At 37.6% G+C, this 22,210-nt stretch overlaps 1 protein-coding gene across 7 annotated transcripts in view; it reads right to left on the bottom strand.

Moving 5' to 3' along the window:
• RNLS (renalase, FAD dependent amine oxidase) overlaps positions 1 to 22,210 on the bottom strand; it is a 346,205-nt gene that overhangs the window by 55,527 nt on the left and 268,468 nt on the right. The window contains exon 7 of one of the 7 annotated variants that reach the window (XM_067025095.1): positions 10,056 to 10,396. The exons of 5 other annotated variants lie outside the window; for them this stretch is intronic. In XM_067025095.1, coding sequence (XP_066881196.1) covers positions 10,355 to 10,396 — 42 coding nt within the window. In that variant the 3' untranslated portion in view covers positions 10,056 to 10,354. Of the gene's footprint in view, positions 1 to 10,055; positions 10,397 to 10,666; positions 13,627 to 22,210 lie in introns of those variants that run through there. One more of the 7 variants, XM_059055578.2, reaches the window with a different exon arrangement.

Here is a 22,210-nt window from a genome sequence, read left to right as displayed (position 1 = left end):
TAGATTAAGGGAGAACTGTTGGGTACAGGGGCTAGAGAGGAAAAGAGAAGTGATATATTTTATATATCATTTTCCAGCAGTGGTCTTCTACATGAAACCCAGTTTACTTAGTGACCCAGGGCATGCAAGCAAAAGTTTTATGAAATAATAGTGACTCTTACTGTGTGTCAGCCTTCTTTTTTTCTCTCTTTTTTTTTTCTGTTCTTTTAATTAAAAAAAATCTTGGCTCACTAAATTGCTATTATAAACCACTATGGGTCAAAGCCCATATTTTGGAAAACAGCACTGCATTAGTCTATATAAGCAACATCTCAGGAAATTTTATATAATATGGATCCCTGGGCCCTTCTCCAGAGATTCTAATGCACTCTGTCTTGGGTCCTCCAAATCTGCATTTTATGTTAACCCAACTCTGACGTGACCAGTGTGAGGGCAGGAAAGTATTTGGATGTCTGATATATATCCTGTGGTTTGAATACAGAGCCTAGTACAGAATAGGTCCTTGATCAATGTTGGTTGAATAAATGAATGAATGCAAAAGCATGCCTGGTGATTTAGATTTAAGTGGCCTAAGGATTACCATTGTGTTTGCTTTGTCTTTTAATTATCAGTTTTTGGGGGGTGGGGGGTTAACAGTTTATTTTAATAAAATTTCAAGCTTACTGAAAAGATTCAAAAATAGGACAAAGATGTCCATTTATCTTTTACTTAAATTTCTAGTTTAGCTACATTTGCATTTTCTCATCACCTTATCCAATTTTTTTTTTCTTCTGAACCATGTGAGAGTTAGTTGTAGACAAAAGTTTCCCCTTTACTACTAAATACATCAGCATGTATTTTTCTAAGAATAAGAACATCCTCTTAGTCGGGTTACAACGTGAGGGGCCCCTAGACTGGAGGTTAAGTGCCTAAATTATTAAACACTGGGCAGTGCTGATCTTTACGTGACTCCATTCTCCATCCCAGCCCCATCTAGTATACTTCCCTTTTTATCTGTACTACTCTCCTTGGTTTTATAATGTAAATAGTCAGACACTCTCCAGACTTTTGAGTCTCAGACTTGCTTTGAGTTCCCACACTGGAAACGACCTTAAATATTCTAATCTGTGGATTCTCCAGTGCAGAAATTATCTAGCCGCTTCTGAAACCACTGGAGAAATTTAAAGAAAATGCAAATTTCCAAAGCTCAGCCTTGGAGCTTCAATTTAGATAGGTGGGGGGTATTGTGTGGCCCTGAAATCTGCATTCTACCTCCTCAAGCCCCGTCTCCCTTGCCTTCCCCCAGCTGGTGATGGCTCAGCCAGAGCTGAGAAGCACAGTTCCTGTGACTTCTCCCTACGGTAGAATACTCTACTTAGTGATCACATTTCTCAGGATGGCAGAGAGAAGCCCCCAGAGGTCTGCTGCACATGGGAAAGTTCTGCTTCTTAGAAATTTCTTTCTCATGTAAGCTTTAGTTGCTTTTCTAATGCTACTGGTCTTGGTTCTGCCCTCTGAAGTACCTTAAAACAAGGTCAATAGGCAGCCTGTCTGCTGCTCCTTGTAAAAATACAGAAAAAGTATAAAAATCACTCAAAATCTCACCACCTTGAGAACTTTGTTAAGATTTTTATATTTTCCTCTAGTCTTCATATGTGTATATATATAATTTATATATATAAATGCACATTACACACACCTTATGTTTTAATAGAATGAAGATCATAATACATTGTGGTTTTACTGTTACATATTTTGGGTTTTCTCTCTTAACATTATATCATAGAACTATTCCAGACAGGAAAGTATGCTTTGAGAGCACATTTTCAAATGACTGCATTAAATTCCACTGTTTTGATCTATTGGAATTTATTCAACCATTTCCTATTAGTGTTTATGTAGGTTGTTTCCAGTTTTTCACTATCCTAACTAATGCTTAAATAAACATATTACAAATTATTGTCTGCATCCTTGATTATTTCTTTAAGCTAGATTACTAGAAGTATAAATATTGAGTCAAAAAACATGCTTAAAAATGTGATATATATTGCCAACTTACTATGCAGAGGTTGTGAAAATTTTAACTTCGAACAGTTTTGATCTCTTTTTAGAAGTTAGTAATTTTTAAAAGATGTCAATTTGATAGGTTAAAACTTGCATTTTGCTGTGGTTTCTAACCTATATTCCTTTGTTTACTCATGAGGCTGAACATGATTTATATATATATAATATATATATATATATATAAACACATACATATATACACATATGTATATATTTTGATTACTTACCAGGCAAACCATATTCGTGTGTGTGTGTGTGTGTGTGTGTGTGTGTGTATTTTTCCCATTTTTTTGGCCATTTCTGTTAAATAGGATGTTAAGGGTTAAAGAAATAGACTGAATCTATTTTTCTGCTGGAGAAAGGGGGCCTCATGCTTCTCTTGTAGGTTTGTAAATACCCTCCTACCCCCTTTTTACATGTAATAAATATCAATGTATTCTTGTCTTTTTTTAAACTGTGGTAAAATATACACAACGTAAAATTTACCATTTTAAAGTGTACAGTTCTGTGGCATTAAGTATGTTCACATTACTCTGCAAGCATCATCAGCGTCCATCTCCAGAATTTTCTCATCCTCCCTAACTAAAACTCTGTACCTATTCGACACTAACTCCCCAGCCCCTGACAACTACCATACTACTTTCTGTCTCTATGGATTTGACTACTCTAGGAAACCTACATAAGTGGAATCGCACATTTATCCTTCTGTGACTGGCTTATTTCAGTTAGCATGACATCTTCAAGGTTCATCCATGTTGTAGCATGTGTCAGAATTCCCTTCCTTTTTTAAGGCTACGTAATATTCCATTGTGTGTATATACTACATTTTGTTGATGCGTTCATCAGTTGATGGAAGCCACTTGGGTTGCTTCCACCTTCTGGCAATTGTGAGTAATGCTTCTATGAATATGGGGGTACAAATATCTATTCAAGTCCCTGCTTTCACTTCTTTGGGGTATATGCCCCGAAGTAAGATTGCTGGATCATACAGTAATTCTCTTTCAATTTTTGAGGAGCCATCATGCCATTTCCCACAGTGGCTGTACCATTTTATATTCCCACCAGTAATGCACAAAGGTTTCAATTTCTCCACATCCTCACCAACACTTATTATTTTCTGGGGGTTTTTTTGGTTTGTTTTTGTTTTTTTTAGTTTTGTTTGTTTGTTGTTTGATAATAGCCATCTAATGGCTTGGAAGTGGTGTCTCATTGTAGTTCTTTTTTCTTTAATCAAATAAAATATGACAGGCTGCCCTGATTTCCAGCAGCTAGATGGGAAATTCAATCTCAGTCATTTGGAGGGGGAGTCTCCCTACTTCCTAGAATCATACCAGTGCTTGGGCCAGGAAAGTAGAGGACTGTCAAGTAATATCAGGGTCACCACGATTGCCTGTGATAGCTCCTTGTCTACACCCTTCATGGCTCTTTGCTTCCAGGGAACATGTGTAGACTTGAAATGCATTGGGTTCTGGTGCCATAGTGGTCTTGCTACCTCTTTGACGATCTGCTACCAATCAGGCTGCCCAGTCTCTTACCCCATCCCAACCTGGATGTACCCATTTTAATTATGGGAAAATTTCATCAGTTGGCTTTAAGGTATTCTTCACAATATTTCTTTTTTATGAATTTTCAAATTACTAAAAACATACAGAGTAGAAAAAATATATAACGTATTCCCTTGAACTCACAATTTTAATACATTTTAACATTATGCCTTATAAAAACTCTTGCACAAGTGTACAAAGAAACATGCACAGGACATTTATTATAACAATGTTTGCAAGAGTAAAAATTTAAAGCAACTTAATGTCCATCAATAGGAAATGGACAAATATATACGTATAACAATTTCTTTATCCATTCATCCACTGACAGACACTTAGATTGTTTCCATATCTTGGATTGTAAATAAGGCTGCAATGAACATGGGGCTGCATATATCTTTTCAGTTTAGTGCTTTTAATACTTTAAAAGATAATTTAAATTTAATTTTTTTTAATTCTTAAAAAAATTGAGCCAAAGTTTTAACATTTGTTAATAAGTTTTCTCTATATTAGGGATATTAATACTTTTACTATGAGCCATTTACAAGGTTTTTTTCATAATTGGTCATAAACTTTTAGTTTTGTTTTCTGGGGGTTTTGAATATTTACCTAAATTTTCCTTTCTTTTTTAAAGAGAAAGTGTATATTTGTTTATATTTGCCTCTTTAATCCATCTAGAAATTATTGTAATATATGGTATAAGAATAGTATCACATTTGATTTCTTTTTCTTTCTTTCTTCTTTTTTAACCAGATAGCTAGTCAATTTTCCTTAAATCATTTGTTAAATAATTCTTCCTTTCTCATTAGTTTTGTAATGCTTCCCTTATCACACTAAGTGCTTTTATAGCCACTATTTCCATTGATTTGTGTCAATTCTAGAATCAATAGTGAATTGTTTTATTTATCTAATTTTACAATATGTCTTAATAGCTAAGTTCAATGCTTATGACCTGCTTGCTCATAAACTTATCAGTTATGTTCACCTGTCAGTTTTCTCCAGCTGAGCTTTAGAATTATTTTTTCATATTAACAAAATCCCATTGTGATTATGCTTAATCTATAGATTAATTAGAGGAAAATGGAAAAATTCATAATATTCAGTGTTCCCCTTCAGGGACATGGTATATATATTTCTACTTATTCAAATTTTTAAAAATATCATTAAAAATTTTTAAATGTTTGCTTGTATAAATCCTGTATATATCTTCCTGGAGATATTCCTTTGTATTCTATGTTGTTTGTTAATAAAAATATATAAGGATATATTTGCATCGATTATTATGGCATACAGAAAAATTATTGAGCTTTGAGTATTTATAATTCAACCTCTCTAGTAGTGACTAGAAGTGTCTTATTAATTCTAAAAGTTAGTTCACCTGAGTTTTCTAGGAGTATAATCATATTGACAGCAATTAGTAACCATTTTGCCTTTCTTTTCCAACGTTCACATCTCTTAAATATGTTCGATGCCTTAATGCATTCCCTAGGAATTTCAAAAACATCGATGCAAGGATCTTTGATGTCTCCCCAATTTAATGTAGATGATTCTAATAATTTGTTCTTAATTGTGACATCTGTTTTAGTTTTAAAATAGTTTTTATCCCTCTAAGATAGCATTCTCCTTTTATGAGTTTACCATAGGTTTTATCAGTAATATATGTTAATTTTATGACAATTTTTAGCATCTGTTGAAATAATTATAAGGTTTTCATTATTGCTTACTATCAATATCGTTTATTAAATGAACAGATATCCTGGTTGTAGGCACATTCTTTTAGCTCTTTCCTCTAACATAGAGCTAATTTGTCAGAGTGCTGTTCACCCCAGATAATAAACTCTTCTCAATGAAGTGACACGTGCCAGTTTTTGTTTTCTCCACAATGGCCTCTGTATCATTGACACTTTATTTTTTGACAATCTTTTGGTTTGCAGTAAATAGTTTAACTGTTTTCCAAAGGGTAAATCAACATGGTTTATTTTAATGGTTAAAATATACTGTGTGAGTTTGAAGTTGGTGACTTGTCTTGTAGAAGTGGGTCCTACACTAGATCTAACTCTTGTCACCTTTAAATCAATTCTAATAAAAAGAATATCAAGAAAATAAAAATGTGGGCCAAGAAACCCTGAAAACATGTTGTTGGGAGTTGATAAACCAGAATGCAGAACATACTGCCACAGGAGTTATGCTGATTGTTTACACAGGGAAAAGCATCATTGTCCTCCCCTCCCCACTCTGGCACATGTGTGCATTACAAACACACCAACTACACAAAGAGGGCCCACTTAAGTATTATATTTCTGGATTCTTTCTCTTGGAGTTTTTAGAATGTAGTGCTCATTTTCACTTAAGCTTTCATTTTTACAATCATTTAACCATTCAACAAAAATTTATTCAATGTCTACTATGTGACCTACTCTGTGCTAGGTTTTGGGGATATATTTTAGACAAGTTAGACATGATTCTTGTCTTTATGGAACTTACATATTAATAAGTAAGACTTGAAAGCTTTTTCATTTTCATTTTTTTGTCTCTTGTCAGACTTCATAAGCTGTTAGTTTTTCATTTCTTTTGCTACATCTTGTAATTATATAACACAGCTTCCTAATTGCTGATGGTCTGAATGTTCTTGGATTATTCATTCAATATGTGACAGGCACTGTTCTGGATACTGAAGATTCCAAAGTGAAGAAAAAAAGACAAAAACTCTGTCCCCATAGAGCTTACTACATTCTAAAGAAATCCTGATTCCAAGGCTTTGCAAGATTCATTCAACTTTAATATGACATGTATACCAGAGGCACTTAAAAAATAGAAAAAAGGAGTGAACCAAGCATTCAGGAAAGACAGAAATGCAGAAATTGATGCAAGAAAGGATTTGTAGTTAATAATGATTTAAATCGAAATTCAGTTAACCTCCCTCTCCAGGTAATTAAATTGTCCAGTTTTTAATAAATTTCAATATATATGACTCCAGCTTTTCATAAAAAACACAAAAGACTCATCAAGCTTCTTTAGTCTGGTGCATTTCTTTGCTCAAATTTTTGGCTTCATAGGAAGAAATCTTCAAACACTAGGCAAAATGATAAGTGAAGTACAAGTGTTTATTAGGCAGTTTCAAATGGTAGAGCAGCTCTCCCATATTCTCCCTCCCTCCAAAAAGGACTTCCCAAATAGTGGGAGGCAGCATAAAGTAGGGACTTTCTGAGATCACCTATTGACTGAATAGAGACCAAACAGGGAGAATGTAGGTACTGTTGTAATTATCTCCTCTACTGAGGATAAGGTTGGTACGTTTTTCTTCTATGGGATAATTCTGTATCAGCAATGTTTTACTTTGGTACTTGATGCAATTAAAATAAGAAATGTTCATTAGTTGAATCCATTCATTCACTGGATCAACAGATGTTTACTGAGTACCTCCTATGTGCCCGGCCCCCTGCTTCTGTGGCTCTTGCAGTTTTGGTGGCAAGTAGATATGGAACCGGTTAGTACAATACACATGTGATTGGTGTCACAAGAGTGGCGAGACTAGGTTGGCTGAGGAAAAACAGGATCCTGTGCAAGGTATGTTAAGGAGCATTACAATAAACCGTAAAGCATTTATTCATTCATTCACTCAAGGGTCAGTAAGAATTTCTGAGGAAAAATGACTCTAACTGAGGCCAAACTTACAGTGGCACTTCAATACAGTCCCCAATGAGTTTAATGAGTAATGAACTGGCTTCCTAGCGAGATTTAAAGCTAACTAGAGATGCAGTGATGGTTATGAGAGGGAATGATTTTCCTAAGTCATATTTCTCTGACAATAATTGTAATAATAACAGCTCACATTTGTTATTTTCTATGTGCAGAGCACAATGCTAAGCGCTTTACATAGTATATTCCATAACACTCGGAATAACCCTAAGGCAGGTAAGATTAGTAGCCCCATTTTATAGATGAAGCTCCTGAGGCTCAGAGACATAAGAAACTGGTCCAAGATTACATATCTAGAAAGTGGTAGGTCCAGGATGTCGTAGAACTTACCAGGAGTTGGGCTTTTTAAAATGAAGGCCAGGGACAGGAAATGAATCTGCATACTTAGCCAAACATGTCAAGAATGTGAAATAACTCACTCCCAGTTTTCACAGCGTTTCAGAGATTAAGTAAATAATCTTCAGCAGAATCCAATCCAAGCGTGCAATTCTTTGCATTCAGCACACATACTTGCTGAGGAGAAGACACCGTTCATTGCAGAGAATGCTTCTGTTTTACTTCATCCCTACTCCTGGTAATGACCTAGCCCTGGTTTCTTTTCAAGGACCACTTTAGAGCAAACCCTTTTCCCTAAGCGTCTACTTACCAAAAGATAGAAAAAAGAAAGTGGCCCACAGCTGGTTTCAGGTAGCCCCTGCTGTTCTGTTTCATGAAGGTTTTGAAGAAACCTAGAGCTGTTACCGAGTTTCACCATCATTTAATCGATGGACAAACTCTCCTTGCCATCAACTCTCCTACGTGTCCTATGCAAATGCAGAGAAACTGGCCTTTGCAGGGGCCTCAGAGGCACCAGGAGGATCTACTTATACTTTCTTCCTCCCTTTTCTTTTTTCCCTTCATCATCACTACCATCATTGCTATCATTTATTAAGCACTTACTATGTGTCCAGTACTCTCTTAAGGTTTTATATATATTTAAGCCTCAGAACAATCTTATGAGGCAGCTACCACTAACTCATTTTTCCGTGATGAAAGAGGCTGTGAAGCTAATTAACTGCAAGGTCACACAGTGAGGAGCAAAAGTCTGGATTAAAACACAGATCTATTTAACTCCAGGGGATGTTGTTTTTTTGTTTGTTTTTTTGCGGTTCGCGGGCCTCTCACTGTTGTGGCCTCTCCCGTTGCGGAGCACAGGCTCCGGACGCGTAGGCTCAGCGGCCATGGCTCACGGGCCCAGCCGCTCCGTGGCGTGTGGGATCTTCCCGGACCGGGGCACGAACCCGCGTCCCCTGCATCGGCAGGCGGACTCTCAACCACTGCACCACAAGGGAAGCCCAGGGCATGTGTTTTTAAGTGCCAAGCGGTACTGCTCCTCTCAAAGAATTTACAATGGGGCAGAGGAACACGGAACAATGGACCAGATGTATGGATCTAAGATATGCCTATATTTACATAAAGCAATAGGATGGAGATTTAGATGTTATTAATCTGAGGTCCATAGACCCCCCCCCCGGGCATTTAAAAATAGATTTTGGAGGGTTTGTAACCCCCTAAAACAGAAGTCAGCAAATTTTTTCTTAAAAGACCAGATAGGAACTATTTTAGGCTTTGTAGGCTATATGGTCTCTGTTGCAAACACCCCTCCCTACTGTTGTAGTGCAAAAACAGCCACAGATGATACACAAACAAGTGGGCAAGGCTATGTTCCAATAAAACTTTATTTACAAAAACAGGAAGCTAGCCAGCAGGCTCTATTGTTATTTTTGTTGCTGTTATTAGGAGAAAATCTTATAGCTTTCCATAGCTTCTCTAGTAGGTTCAAAATCCAAGATGGCTAAGAACTGGTCTAAATGGTCTCCAAGTTGCTCTAAATTTAGACATTCCAGGATTCTATGATTCTGCATGCCTTTTCAATTAACACACTCTTTAGAAATTCTTTTTCCTTAGCAGGTTCATTTGATAGATTCTGCTGTGAACTCTTAAGTGGACTATAATTACTGTCTGTTCAGAAGAAAACACAGGACACGGTACCATTTCAACCGTCCCTGGCTTACCTGGCCAGATGATACTGGCTGAAACACAAGGACATTCCAGACTGGATTATAGCAGCTCAGTCCTGAACCAGCTAGTCTGAGGTTTGCAAAGGCTTTTTCCTTTTCCCAGAGACTACATTCAGTGTTTCACTGAGCCTTCTCCACAGAAAGTACTCACTTATCCTGACCACTCTGATACACAGTTTGGATTCCTAGAGTCAGCCAGGTCTGCCCAGCTATGGCGTGGAGGGGAGGGATGCTGTCGGAAGTGTTTTCTTGATGGATCTCTGCTTCTGTTTGGAGACCCTGTCTCTTCCAAGGAAACATGATTCTTTCTCTTAGGATTCGCAGTTTCATGAGATACAGCATATTATTTACTATCTGCGATTTCACCAACATGTACCTTTACCATGCCTCCCACTCTATGGGACTTGTCTTCCCCTAACTAGCATCTTTAGGTGGAGATGGCTAATTATATTCCATTGTGTCCACCACAGAGCCTGATACCATGATTTGCATATATATTTTAGGTTATTAGCACTGAGATCCCTGAAAGCTACAGATAGTTTTGAATTCTGGCATTACTTTTGAAAAATCAAAATAATGATTGTCTTATCAACTTGAATAAAATGCAGCATTGACTGCTTTAAATTTTAGAGAAAAGAGATTATATTAAAGCAAAAAATTACAAATGCTATGAGTCATAATGTGATTGCATTTATATTCCAGATTTCTGAAAAGGGACACAGGGTAAGAAGTGGGAGGGAAAAATAAGAGGGGAGAAAGAAATGGTAGAAACTAATAGAGGAGAGAATGAAACAAAGGGAATGGAGAGACAAAGAGGAATACAGAAGGAAACGCTGAAAGCAGAGGAAGCCTGCTTGCTAACCAACTACTGCAGGGTTGAAATTCAGTGTCATTAGGATACAGCCATTTTTCACAGCAAGTGCCCCCCAAAGAAGGAAATAAACCAGCAAATCAAAATAACAGGAATATAAATCACTTAGCCAGTACTTACGGAGACTTTATTCTATATTAGACTCCTGTATACATCACATCAGGATTAGTGTTAGTTCTCTGAAATGAAACATCAATAAGAGGACCACATGGTGCTGACTGCACCTCCAACTAATATTTCAGTTCAGCTTTAATTATCATGCTCATCTGGCACCGGCGTGGTGCCACGTAAATAGAAATGGGTCATGGGAGGTCTGGGTTCTTGTCCTGCATTTGATGATGTGACCTTGGTAGGCCAATCTCTGTGCCTCAGTTTCCTCATTTGTCAAATGTGAATAAGAATTCTCTGCCCTGTTTATTTCACAAGATGTTAGGAGGATGGAAATATATATATATGTATGTATAAAATGCCAGAGAAATGTAAAATTGACCTTGTTCTTTTTACTTAACAAGGTAGTAAGTAGGCGGAGGGGTGGTGACAGTGGCATTTTGCACAGAAGACTTGGTAACTCAATGACGTGTCTTTGTTTCCCTCAGGAATATCTGGTCTGGGATTATTACTGCTTTCTCGATGTTTTTAGGCATACTTTTTCCCTTCAGAAATGCCAAAGGTGAAAAATACTATTCGACTGCTATAATTTGTCACCCTCGCTGCCTGAGCGAGATGTGTATAGACAGTTTAGTAATTAAGCTTTTCAACCCTGCATCATAAAGTTTTATTCCATAACACACCATTGTAAAGCAATTATACTCCAATAAAGATGTTAAAAAAAGTTTTAAAAAAAGTTTTATTCCAGCAAAGTCTATATTTATCAGCTAACAAGTATTAAATCACCCCACTGCTCAAGCCATTTCTCACTTGAATATGCTCCTTTCAAAACAGAGCAGATTTCCTTGGCTAGTTTAATACAAGTTCTTGTTTGGAAGTACTGTGGTGCTGTGTGGTCCTGTGGAGCTGATATACATACACCTTGGTAACTCTGCCAAAAGGTGCTGACCCCTATTTCTCAGGGGACTTAGCTGCCTTTGCCCTGGGTCATTTAGGGCATCCTGGCCATCTGAGGCTTGATGGCTTCTAGCACAAGATAGTCCCATATCCAGTTCAATTTCTAAAGAGGAAGAGGTAAATGAAAATAGAAAAGCAAATTTTTGAAACATTTTCTTTCCTTATTTGAGCATCAGGGAATTGGTCTGTTTCTATCAGAGATGGATCTAAATGAAAATGAAATTTCAAAATGATTAAATTAGCAAAGTAACGACGATCTACATACTAAGCAGTTGAGTGCATTCTTGTATCGCCATAGTCTTCTTTAAGCAGATGCACAATTATTAGGGAAACACACTTTGAATGAATAGATATTAAAAGTCGTCAGTAATGGCTTAGAATAATTTCTGTAGGTAACCCACTCCACCTTTATAAATAATTTTCTCTCTCTTCTTGGGAGTACATACACTCATGAGACGAATATAACATTGCTTTTAAACTTCAGTATGCTTTCACTCCAATGGCTCCAGAATTATATTAGTTAAAAACAAAATAGTTACTTAATATTTTTGAATGTACTATTTTACCATATTTTAAGGGTATAACCAGAATAAAGACAAATGTTAATCAAATATAGGCCAAAATGATGAAAGAAATCTCAATATCTTTATCATATCATACCAGAGATCACAGTAATTTCCCTTTTCGTTTCTGTGCTTTCAAAAATAAGTGATATTAACCACATGTAAGCATTTCAGTTTTCCATGAATTGATTGCTAATAGGAGATGTATAATGACATTCCATAGAATCACAAAAACCACTCTGTAGTTACATAAACAAATTCTGCCCGTGCCTGTGTGTACGTATGTATGACAGTGGGCATGTAGGTGTGAGATTTTAAATACTACCAAGCTAAGGAGTCTTTTGTTGAACTTTTCTCAGTTTGAGAGGCTGCAACAGTTTCTTTCCTTTCAAAATGGCAAAATGAAACTCACCATTTTGCTTTCCAAATTAGCAACAGGTAGCTTGTTTGAAAGGCTGGGGATCAATTTCTCTCCAGCCAGCAAGTCATGGGGTTGTCACTGAAGCATGTTGGGTGATATGCTGAACCGCTAAGTTGGCAAATATTGAGCTGTTTTAAGTGCATCTATTTTCTGGTTCAGTAAATTTTTTTGTATTAAATTCATTAAACTTGACAGAGTCTAAATGCCACAGCACATACTGCAGAGGACATAAAATTAACAGTGTTAGCCACAGGAGATAGCAAAAGGTAAAGATCAATATAATTTCTCTCAGTTTCTCTTTAATTTTTCTCTTTCCTATGAAGACTGGATTTTTTTTTTTTTTCCTAAGGTTAAAAAGTACTGTGTGACTTGGAAAGTCAAGTTGAATCTGGTTATTTTCTGAAAATTTGAAGAGACATTTCTTTGTCAGTCAAGTTGCCCTCCAAACCACATTCTTAGAGATGATGACATATGTGACCTACAATTCAGGATCATTTAATAACTTGGAAGAGAAATGAGAAACAAAAATTACACTCTGCTACCACAGTTTGGAGGAATCTTGTAGTATGGCAATTTGTAAAAATACTGAATCAAGGACATACTTGAAGATTTATAATGAGGCCTTGATAATGATTATTCTTCACTTGGGATTGAAATTTTCAAAAGAATAATAAAGGTTTCTGAACATGAACTGTTACTTTGATTTGACATAATTTGGGGGGAGAGTCATTTGTTTTTCTTAAGCACTACTTTGCCTCCAACAAGGAGTAGACATGGCAATTCAGAAAAGTGGAGAAAAGTATAAAGTACAAGGAATTTCATTCTAGCATGAGTTGTAACTATTGAAATTATAAAATTGATTTTATACTCCAATCAGTAAAGAACAATTTTCCGGTAATTTCTCTCAACAAAATATAAAACAAAATAATCAATGACAGAAAATTGTGAAAACCCCAAAGTACATGTAAAAAATAAGAATACAGGGGCTTCCCTGGTGGCGCAGTGGTTGAGAGTCCGCCTGCCGATGCAGGGGACACGGGTTTGTGCCCCGGTCCGGGAAGATCCCACGTGCTGCGGAGCGGCTGGGCCCGTGAGCCATGGCCGCTGAGCCTGCGCGTCCGGAGCCTGCGCTCTGCAAGGGGAGAGGCCACAACAGTGAGATGCCCGTGTACCGCAAAAAAAAAAAAAAAAAAAAAGAATACAGGTACTAAATATGATTCTTTAAAGCTTCCAGAACACATAAGGCAGAAGTGATGCAGCCATCAAAGCTGGACTGAGTAAATCCATCCCCTCCACACACAAGAAAAGGTTTGAGATGAAGAGTCATTTGACCAGGAGAGTTGGCAGCAGCATTTGTAACCTGAAAATGTTAAAAAAAAAAAAAAAAAAAAAATTGAAATTGACATTCTGTGCTTTGCTGTGCTGTCACGTCAATGTCCTCCTGGGGAATGTTTCTCTACCTGGAGAAATCAAGGTGTTTCACAACGAGCAACGGAAAACTAAGCCAAGGCCCCTTGGCTAAGTTAAGGATTAAGTGCAAACAATATACATTCACAGCTTGACTAGCAAGGCTACATCACAATTTATAAAGTGCCAGATTAGTGCTAATTGTCGTTCAGCTTCAAATTTTTCACCATGGGGAGGAAAAAAAAAAGTAAGGACCTCCTCCTTCCTCTACTAATGAAAACATTTTCTTAAACCAATCAGTCACAAGGGCAAGGACTACTTTTCCTTTATTCCCACTAATTAGAACACCATATCCTTTTATTGTCAATTATGTATTGACTTTCAATCTTGGTAAAGAAGATAGCCTGAAAACATAGAATATTTCCAACTAGTTCCATAAATTGCTCCTCTGTGCAAATGTAACCATATCTGGTCTCCCTGGAGGAGCTGAAGAATTGCATGATTCTCACCCAAGTGTTTACATTGAAATTTTAAAATTTTTACTTTTTCAGTTATTTGGTAAGATAACCAGAAGTATATTGAACTTCAAAATTAATAGGTCATGATGTGCTAAATTAGTTGAAAGTACAGTTAATCTTTTCATTAGGGAGAACAAAATTCATGAAAGCATTCACCTATTATTGAGAACCTGCTGTGTGCCAGACAAGGTGGATTCAAAAGAGATTTAAAGGGTCATGTCCTTAAGGAGTTTCCAGTTCAGCATGACTGCTGGCATATAAGTGTCTAAGGCCTAAGACAGAGTGAAAGGCAAGGTGCTATGAGAACACATAGGAGGAGGCCAGCACACCTGGCAGAGGACAGAGAAAGCTTCAAAAGGGCATGACTGGTCACTTCATGTGAGTTCTGATGGACACATAAAAGTTTGCCAGGGGAGGAAACAGGTATAGGGCTTTCCAAAGAGGAGGGGCAGCATGTGTAAACGTCACAGCCTATGGATACTGTTTAGGAATCTGTGGGGCGGGTCACAGTGTCTCTGTGTGTGTGTGTGTGTGTGTGTGTGTGTGTGTGTGTGTGTTGGGGGAGAGGGTTGACAGGAGGAAGGGACATAACTGAGAGGCAAAATAAGAGGAATATTGTTGCAAATTTTAAAAACACAAAATTTATAAATAAAGTCTATTAAGAATTTAGAATTTACTATTATATGCACCCAAAGTAGGGAGAATCAGCTGAAGTCTGGGACTTATTTTATTTTGTAGAACCAGGTTTAAAATATTTGAAATGATGAAAAAGGTATAGAGGTTATTTCCTGGAAAAATTATTCTCTAAATTGGAATGTATGTTGCTAACAAGCATTCACAGCAAGTGGAATGAGCTGGAGATGAATGTATTTATCTTGGATACTGGTGATTTGGCTACTGAAGCACCAAAAACTCCCTAAAAAAACAAATTACACAAAGCTATTATAAAGGCAATCTCACTTGGGACCACTTTTCCGCACAACTTCAGGGGGCACCATTCACATAGACTACAGCGTGGCAGTTCTGGTCTCTCTTATACAGTGTTTTCATGAAGAGTAATAGAATAAGGCCCATGAGGATTTGCTTGTTTAAAAATCACACCAAAAAATCAAGAAATGTAATAAATGCCATTTGGATTATGGAGCTGATTTAGATTTTTGATAGGCTGAGTTAGTATATGCTTTTATAACTTTTTAAAACCAGAAAAACTTTGCATAGATATTTTTATTCATATGACATATTTTGCTTTAAAAACAGAGGTGGTACATTTATTTCCATCTTGAATCACTTAAGATATGGACCTTTAAAGACCTGAATCAGATACAAATGTAAAATGTTAAAAGTATCCCCTCACTTTTCTGGAGGTTACTTGATAGCAATATCATCTATCATAAACATAGCAGATAATCTTTTAAGAAAATTAGGTCATAGTTTTAATTTATTATGTTGAATCATAATTTCTTTTTTCCCCAGCTTTATTGAAGTATAATTGACAAATAAAAATTGTATATATTTAAGATGTACAACTTGATGTTGTATTATATGTATACATTGCAAAATAATCACCATAGTCAAGGTAATTAATAAGATCTGCTCTCTTAGCAAATTTCAAGTGTACAATACAGTATAATTAACTATAGTCATGTTGCTGTACATTAGATTGCTAGAACTGATTCATCATATATAACTGAAACTTTGTACCCTTTGACCAACATCTCCTTATTTTCCCCTCCCACCAGCCCCTGGCGATGACCATTCTACTCTCTGCTTCTATGCATTTGACTATTTTAGATTCCACATGTAAGTGAGATCGTGCACTATTTGTCTTTCCATAGCTGATAATTTTGAAATGGGTAGAAAAGATCTTTGAGTGGCTAAAATAGACAGAACATAGTACAGACACTAAAGCGCAGACTTGGGTATCCAATCGGAGCTTTTTAATCTCCTGCTTTAGATGGAATTTAAACCAGTTGGATGATTTGATTTGTCGGTGAAACACTAAGGGAGAAAGAAAACTGCTGGGCTCCTATATATTAGCGATTTTAGAACATGACAATGTGTAGTCTGAAAGCAAGGGATGCTGTAGAAACACTCGAAAACCAGGCAGAGCTGGGAAAAAGCTTGGCAGTCTGGGGTCACTTAGTCGAGTGCAAATCACTTTCTGGCTCTTAATAGTCCCCAAGGGTACTAGCTATTAGTTTTCCTGCAATCATTAATGCTCATGATGAAGGCCCCAATATTCCAGAATCAACTCTAATATGCATAAAGTATTATTTGTTGGCATTTCTCGAATGTTCACTGCATACCAAATGCGTTACACGCACACCCCACTTAATTCACACAGCAAACTATGAGGTAGTTGCTACTGTTCTCATTTTATAGCTGAGAAAGCTGAGACTCAGAAAGACTGCTCCTTTCCTGAGGACAGAAAGCTCAGAGGTGAAGAAACATTCAAACAAAGCAGAACTCCTGAACTCGCCCCTCCAATCCCTTCAGAAATGTTTTCCATAAAGACTTAATTTAAGTAAAATAAAACAAAAATATTTAATAGTCATCTGGAAAATTCACATAAATGGGATAACTCATTCATACATATTCATATACATATACCTATATGTGTGTCTATGTTTAATTTATACACACACATATATAAATCTCCATTTGTAGTAAAGTTTTGATACATTCCAGCTGACATCCCTGTATGGATAAACCGTGCTACTATTAAACATTAGACAAGTGTTAAGCAGGAGGTAGCTTAAGGAAAAAAGTTCTGCCTAGGGGTGAGGTGGTAATTTATCGGTGCTGTGTAATTTCATTTGATGAGTGGGTAAGTGCCAGATGCCAGATCACATGGCTGGAAAACTGGGCCACTGATTAGCCAGTCTGCAGTTGGGATGAAATCAATCTTGCTGCATTTAGGTGGATTCGCCCATTTTACAATTACCCCATGAGGAAAATATGAAAACATGAAGGGTGTGTTGGCAACCTCCTTCACCCACGTGAAGTAGAGAGCCCTGCAGTGGAGGAGCACGTAATTGTCAAAGCCACAATCTCTCACAGTAATGCAGCCTTTGGCTATGCTTCCAGCCACAGCGAGGAACCACAGCTCAATGACTGTGTTTAAGAGAGATGTCGAGGCTGAAACAACCCCTTGGAAATCCAGGATGCTTGGGCTCACATGTGTGCCAGGGCGGGTAAGAAAGAACTCAAACTGCAGAAGCTGATACTGCGGGTCGCTCATATAATGGTTCTATATACTTAGGTGATGACTGGACTGGACATACAAATTCAAAGCAGAAAAAGCAGTTTTATAGCTAAGTGATTTAAACCCATGTGTGTCTTGTGACTCCTCTCCACCTGTAGAATAAAATGCAAACTCCTCAGCCCCCCTTGGAAGGCCCTTCATAACCCAATCTTACCTCCATCCAAGCCTCCCCTCTAGCTGCTTCTCTCACTTTTGCCATGTGTCCTATCTACATTCAAACTAAGGTTCTTCAAGCACATCCTCCTTTGTTGTGCTTCTGTGACTTTGAACAAGTCATTCTGCTTAGTGATGTTGTATTGTTCCCTCTCTTTTCTGCCAAGTAATTTGCTTATCCTTTAAGAACTAGCACAAATGTCACCTGCTCAGAGGTCTTCTTGCTCTGCCAGGCAGGGTAAGTGCCTTTTCAGCATGTTATTTATATCTATTATGTTACTTGCTATTTTGCACTGTAATTATGCCCATGCCTGTCTCCCTTCCTAGACTGCATGCTCTGAAAAGTGAGGACTGTGATGCACTAATCTTTGTACCCAAGGCTGAAAATGGTGCCTAGCCCACATGAAGTGTGCAATAAATGTTTATTGAGTTTAAAGAAAGAATATTGTACACATAGTTGATCAAATGGTGTTCATAGGGAACCAGCTACACAAGAAGTGTTGTTCAGTGGCTCCCACAGAGCTGGCAGAAGCTCAAATGGAAGAGCTATTGTATTTAGAAGGCTCTCAGTAAAGATAAATGTCTCTGCGAACTGCTGTACGTGAATGTCTCCTATGTCATGTATTAAACTACATAAATTTGCTGATTCTATAGGTCAGAAATGGTAAAAATACTGTCAACTTTTATGTGATTTAACCTAATAGTTTCTTTTTATAATGATTATTAATTGTGAAAAGTCACACAAAAATAGTCCCTTGGGGGTGAGAAGGAAATTAAAGATGAAAAGAAAGAGGGAGGCAGACAAGTAGGCTAAATGGTATTTCCACAAAATTATAGTTGATGGTTAGCAAAAAAATTCAGTGACACACATGACAATGTACCTTCTTTCTTCCAAACCTATGTTGACAGGTAAAGCTTGTCCTTAGACTGTCAGAAGTCTACCCACAGAACAATCTCATTGACTTGGCCTACACAGTGGCTCTATTTTAGGGTGACCAGTTCTAGTTGGCCGTTCAGCCCATTTGTTTACTTTCTGATGTATGGCACTAGGTGATATTCAAGTGAGCTAGGCAAGAAGTAAGGTCCCACAAGCTTTAATCCTAGCTGTGCAACTAACTTGAGAGAACTTAGACAACCTATGAACAATCAGGTGCTTGCTGCAGCTTGTTATGGATGTAGATTATACTGCATTTCATTGAATCTAAAGGCATCATCAATATTTTAAGTACCAATGAGAAATTTTTTTAAATGGTGTCAGCATGACACAAAGCTTTATTTTATACTTACTAGAGAAGTTCTTTTAGAATTATCTACATGTAGATCTTTCGCAAACATAAAAAGGAAATAAAAGAGGAATAAGTTGGTTAGCTTTCCCAGAATCTTCACATTCAGAGTTTGACTTCTGTGAAGCGCTCTTTCACGAAGGGTGTCAATGTCAATGCTCTTCCCCCACACAATCTGTCCTCTATGCAGCCTTGAGTGCTGGCCACACACCATTTCTTACAAGAGTGCTCCACTGAATTGTCCTCTCTGGGGTTTTCCTCCAAGACTCCGATACCTGTTCTTCAAGTTCTGATTGTACACTTTCTCTCCAGTGGGAAAGAAAGGTTCTTAGGTAGCAACCGAGGCTCATATTCTTTTCTCAAATGGTCCTTAAATTATTTGTTACTTTAAATATCAAGGGGTTGCGGAGGTGGTCCCACTGTTAGACCACTAAAAATAACCAAATTCACATGTGTGAACACTACATCCTGACTGTCTCCTGGTGCATATCGATTTGATGGCATCTTACAATTGATAAAATACGGCAAATATTAAATAGGGTAAGAGAAGAAGTACTTGTTATGCATTTACTAACTTACTAGTTAGTAAATGCATAACTAGGACAAAGATACTGAGTGGCAGGATCTTTTAAGCAGGGCCTTTTCAGGCAAGCAGCATCTCTCAGTGTCAGGATTTCTAAGGTCTTCAGCATTGCTGGTTTAAACCCTCCATTTTCTCAATTCACCCAAATGAGCAGCCTCAGGTGAAACTGACAGAGATGGACTGGTTCTCACAGAATCGATTTGTTCATTTACAAAGGTAAATTTACCGATTCCAGAACCGAATCTTGTTGTCTGCCCAGACCATTCATCTTAGTAGGCAAATTTCCTCAACTGTAACATAGATTATAGGGGTGACACATGTGCAGTATCTCCTGACAGACATCACTAATCAATTGTGGCATTCTTCTCCACTGAGCCCAGAAGTGGCCTCAGCATCCTTCTCACTTCATTGCTTCAGGCAGCCACTACCAGTCAATTGGAGTTGGCACTTGAGAGGAATCCTATATACCAATCCCGGATTAGAAGATTGCAGAGCAAACACGTAATTAGAAATAAGAGAATTAAATATTCTTTACTGATTTTTTCCCCTCTTTTCCCGTTAAGCCAGGAGAGTCGGCTGCATTGCCTTTGTCCAAAGCAGAGATATTTCAATGCCAAGAATTAGAATCACATCAGGAGCCATTTCCTCTAATAATGCTGGAAGCTCAATTCCAATTCCTTCTAATAACCTTCTAGTAACCTCCTTCTAGACCATTGCCCTTGCATGGGTCACATCGGGTTTTTGACTGCTGGGTGGGTGAAAATAAAATACATATATGTTGGCTACAACCATAGTTCTATAAAACTGTGCTTTACAAGTATCACAGTTTGTAGGAAGATAGAGTTGGTGCAGGTAATTCAAAACCTAAAGAACTTTGAAAGCACTAACAAAAACAATAAAGTAAATTGACTATCAAGATTAATAACATTTTCCCAGTCTCTGAATCTAGGGACATCTTTGCAGCCTAAACTCTGGGGCTTATGCTTCCTCATTTGAGATGTAATAGGTCCTGAGGGGAAGCTGCTTTTCTAAAAGAGACCAATTTGACCAAAATTGAAAATATCCAGGATATAGCCTTCTTCATCAGTCCATCATTTTACCAAAGGGGAAATGTCTTTGTAGTTATCTCATCAGCACTTACACTTTTGCTGAAGAGCATTGCATGGTGGAAAGCCCAGTGGCTCTTGAGGTCTCTGTAGCAGCCACTATGGCACTAAAGGAAGAGACCTCTGGAGATTTTCAGGTTTTTATCTTAAGATTTTCATATTTGCCAAAGCAAATATTTGTTTGCTAGTGAGAAAACGTAAACATGTACAAAACCAATACAATTCCCCTGTGGTACTACTGCCCTCCTATTTCTCAATTGCATTTGAAAGAATTCACATTGAGAAACGCTCTGGTGTTATAAAAGACTGTAAGTAATTTTATTGTTTGCTTACATTGCTCTACATTCTTCAGGGTCACTTTATTTAAACTTGGGTATGCTTGAGTCTTGACAGCAGATGGAGATGTCTAAACCATCACTTGTGCTTTTGATACACACACTGCATCTTTTGAATCGGTTTTTAATCAATTCCAATGTCAGAGGGTGACTTTCCTTAAACTGCCCCTGGATTTCAAGGAAATCTTATTGTCTCCTAGTTGCACACTAACTTGATTGGGGTAAGCTCTGAGTAATAATATCTTTGTGTTGGCATTTCCCCTGTCCATTGTGTTTGTGAGGTACTGACCACACTGGCAATCTGAATAGCTAGGAGGCCTGAGATGGTATGGAGCTGATTCATACATTTCCTCACTTACTCTACGCTGCTGCCAGTGTAAACCTGAACCCATGCCACAGTACATAAACAGAAGAAATTGAATATTTGGTTAACTTATTCTTTTAGAGCCCCTATGCAAAGCTCAAAGGTAGTGGTTCCCAAAAGTCAATCTATGGCAAGAAGAGAAAAAATAAGAATTATGAACTTTTTCATAGAGCAAAATATATTCTATTTATAAATTGTTATGAGGTGATATCCTTACTACATATTTTGGGGTGGGTTATTCTTTGCATTAAATTCTTGTAGCTATGTTTTACTTTTTGTGTGTGTGTGTGTGTGTGGTACGCGGGCCTCTCACTGTTGTGGCCTCTCCCGTTGCGGAGCACAGGCTCCGGACGCGCAGGCTCAGCGGCCATGGCTCACGGGCCCAGCATGTGGGATCTTCCCGGACCGGGGCACGAACCCGTGTCCCCTGCATCGGCAGGCGGATTCTCAACCACCGCGCCACCAGGGAAGCCCCTATGTTTTACTTTTTAACTTCTTAATTGCAGAATAAAAAGATAGCAATATTATATTGGTTCCCAAAATATTTAGAGGGATTTTACTAGTCCATGAAGTAAACACACTTGGAACCACTGCTCTGGAGCGAGGTGCTTGATGTGGCTCAGAGCAGAGTCTCTGTCAGCCTGAGGAATGTTGCCCATAAAAGAGGGGTTGGAGAGCAGCAAAGGTCGGCTTTGAAACACTATCAGTAATCTCAGGTAACACTGGACAACCTAAGTTTGGACTTGGTGAGCGGATGAGTAATTTTTAAAAATGGAATAAAATCTTGTGTAAAACTTATTTCTCAGAAACTTGCACAGCCTCCCTTTTATACAAATATTAATCTAGATAGACCTAGAATCTGGGGTAAAACATTTTGTTTGTTTACCTGAAGCGAAATTTTCAGGTAGTAATCATAAAAGGTGTGGAGAA

Source organism: Kogia breviceps, chromosome 2 (genome assembly GCF_026419965.1).
Source record: "Kogia breviceps isolate mKogBre1 chromosome 2, mKogBre1 haplotype 1, whole genome shotgun sequence".
Lineage (NCBI taxonomy): Eukaryota > Metazoa > Chordata > Mammalia > Artiodactyla > Physeteridae > Kogia > Kogia breviceps.
This window is presented reverse-complemented; position numbering and strand designations above follow the sequence as displayed.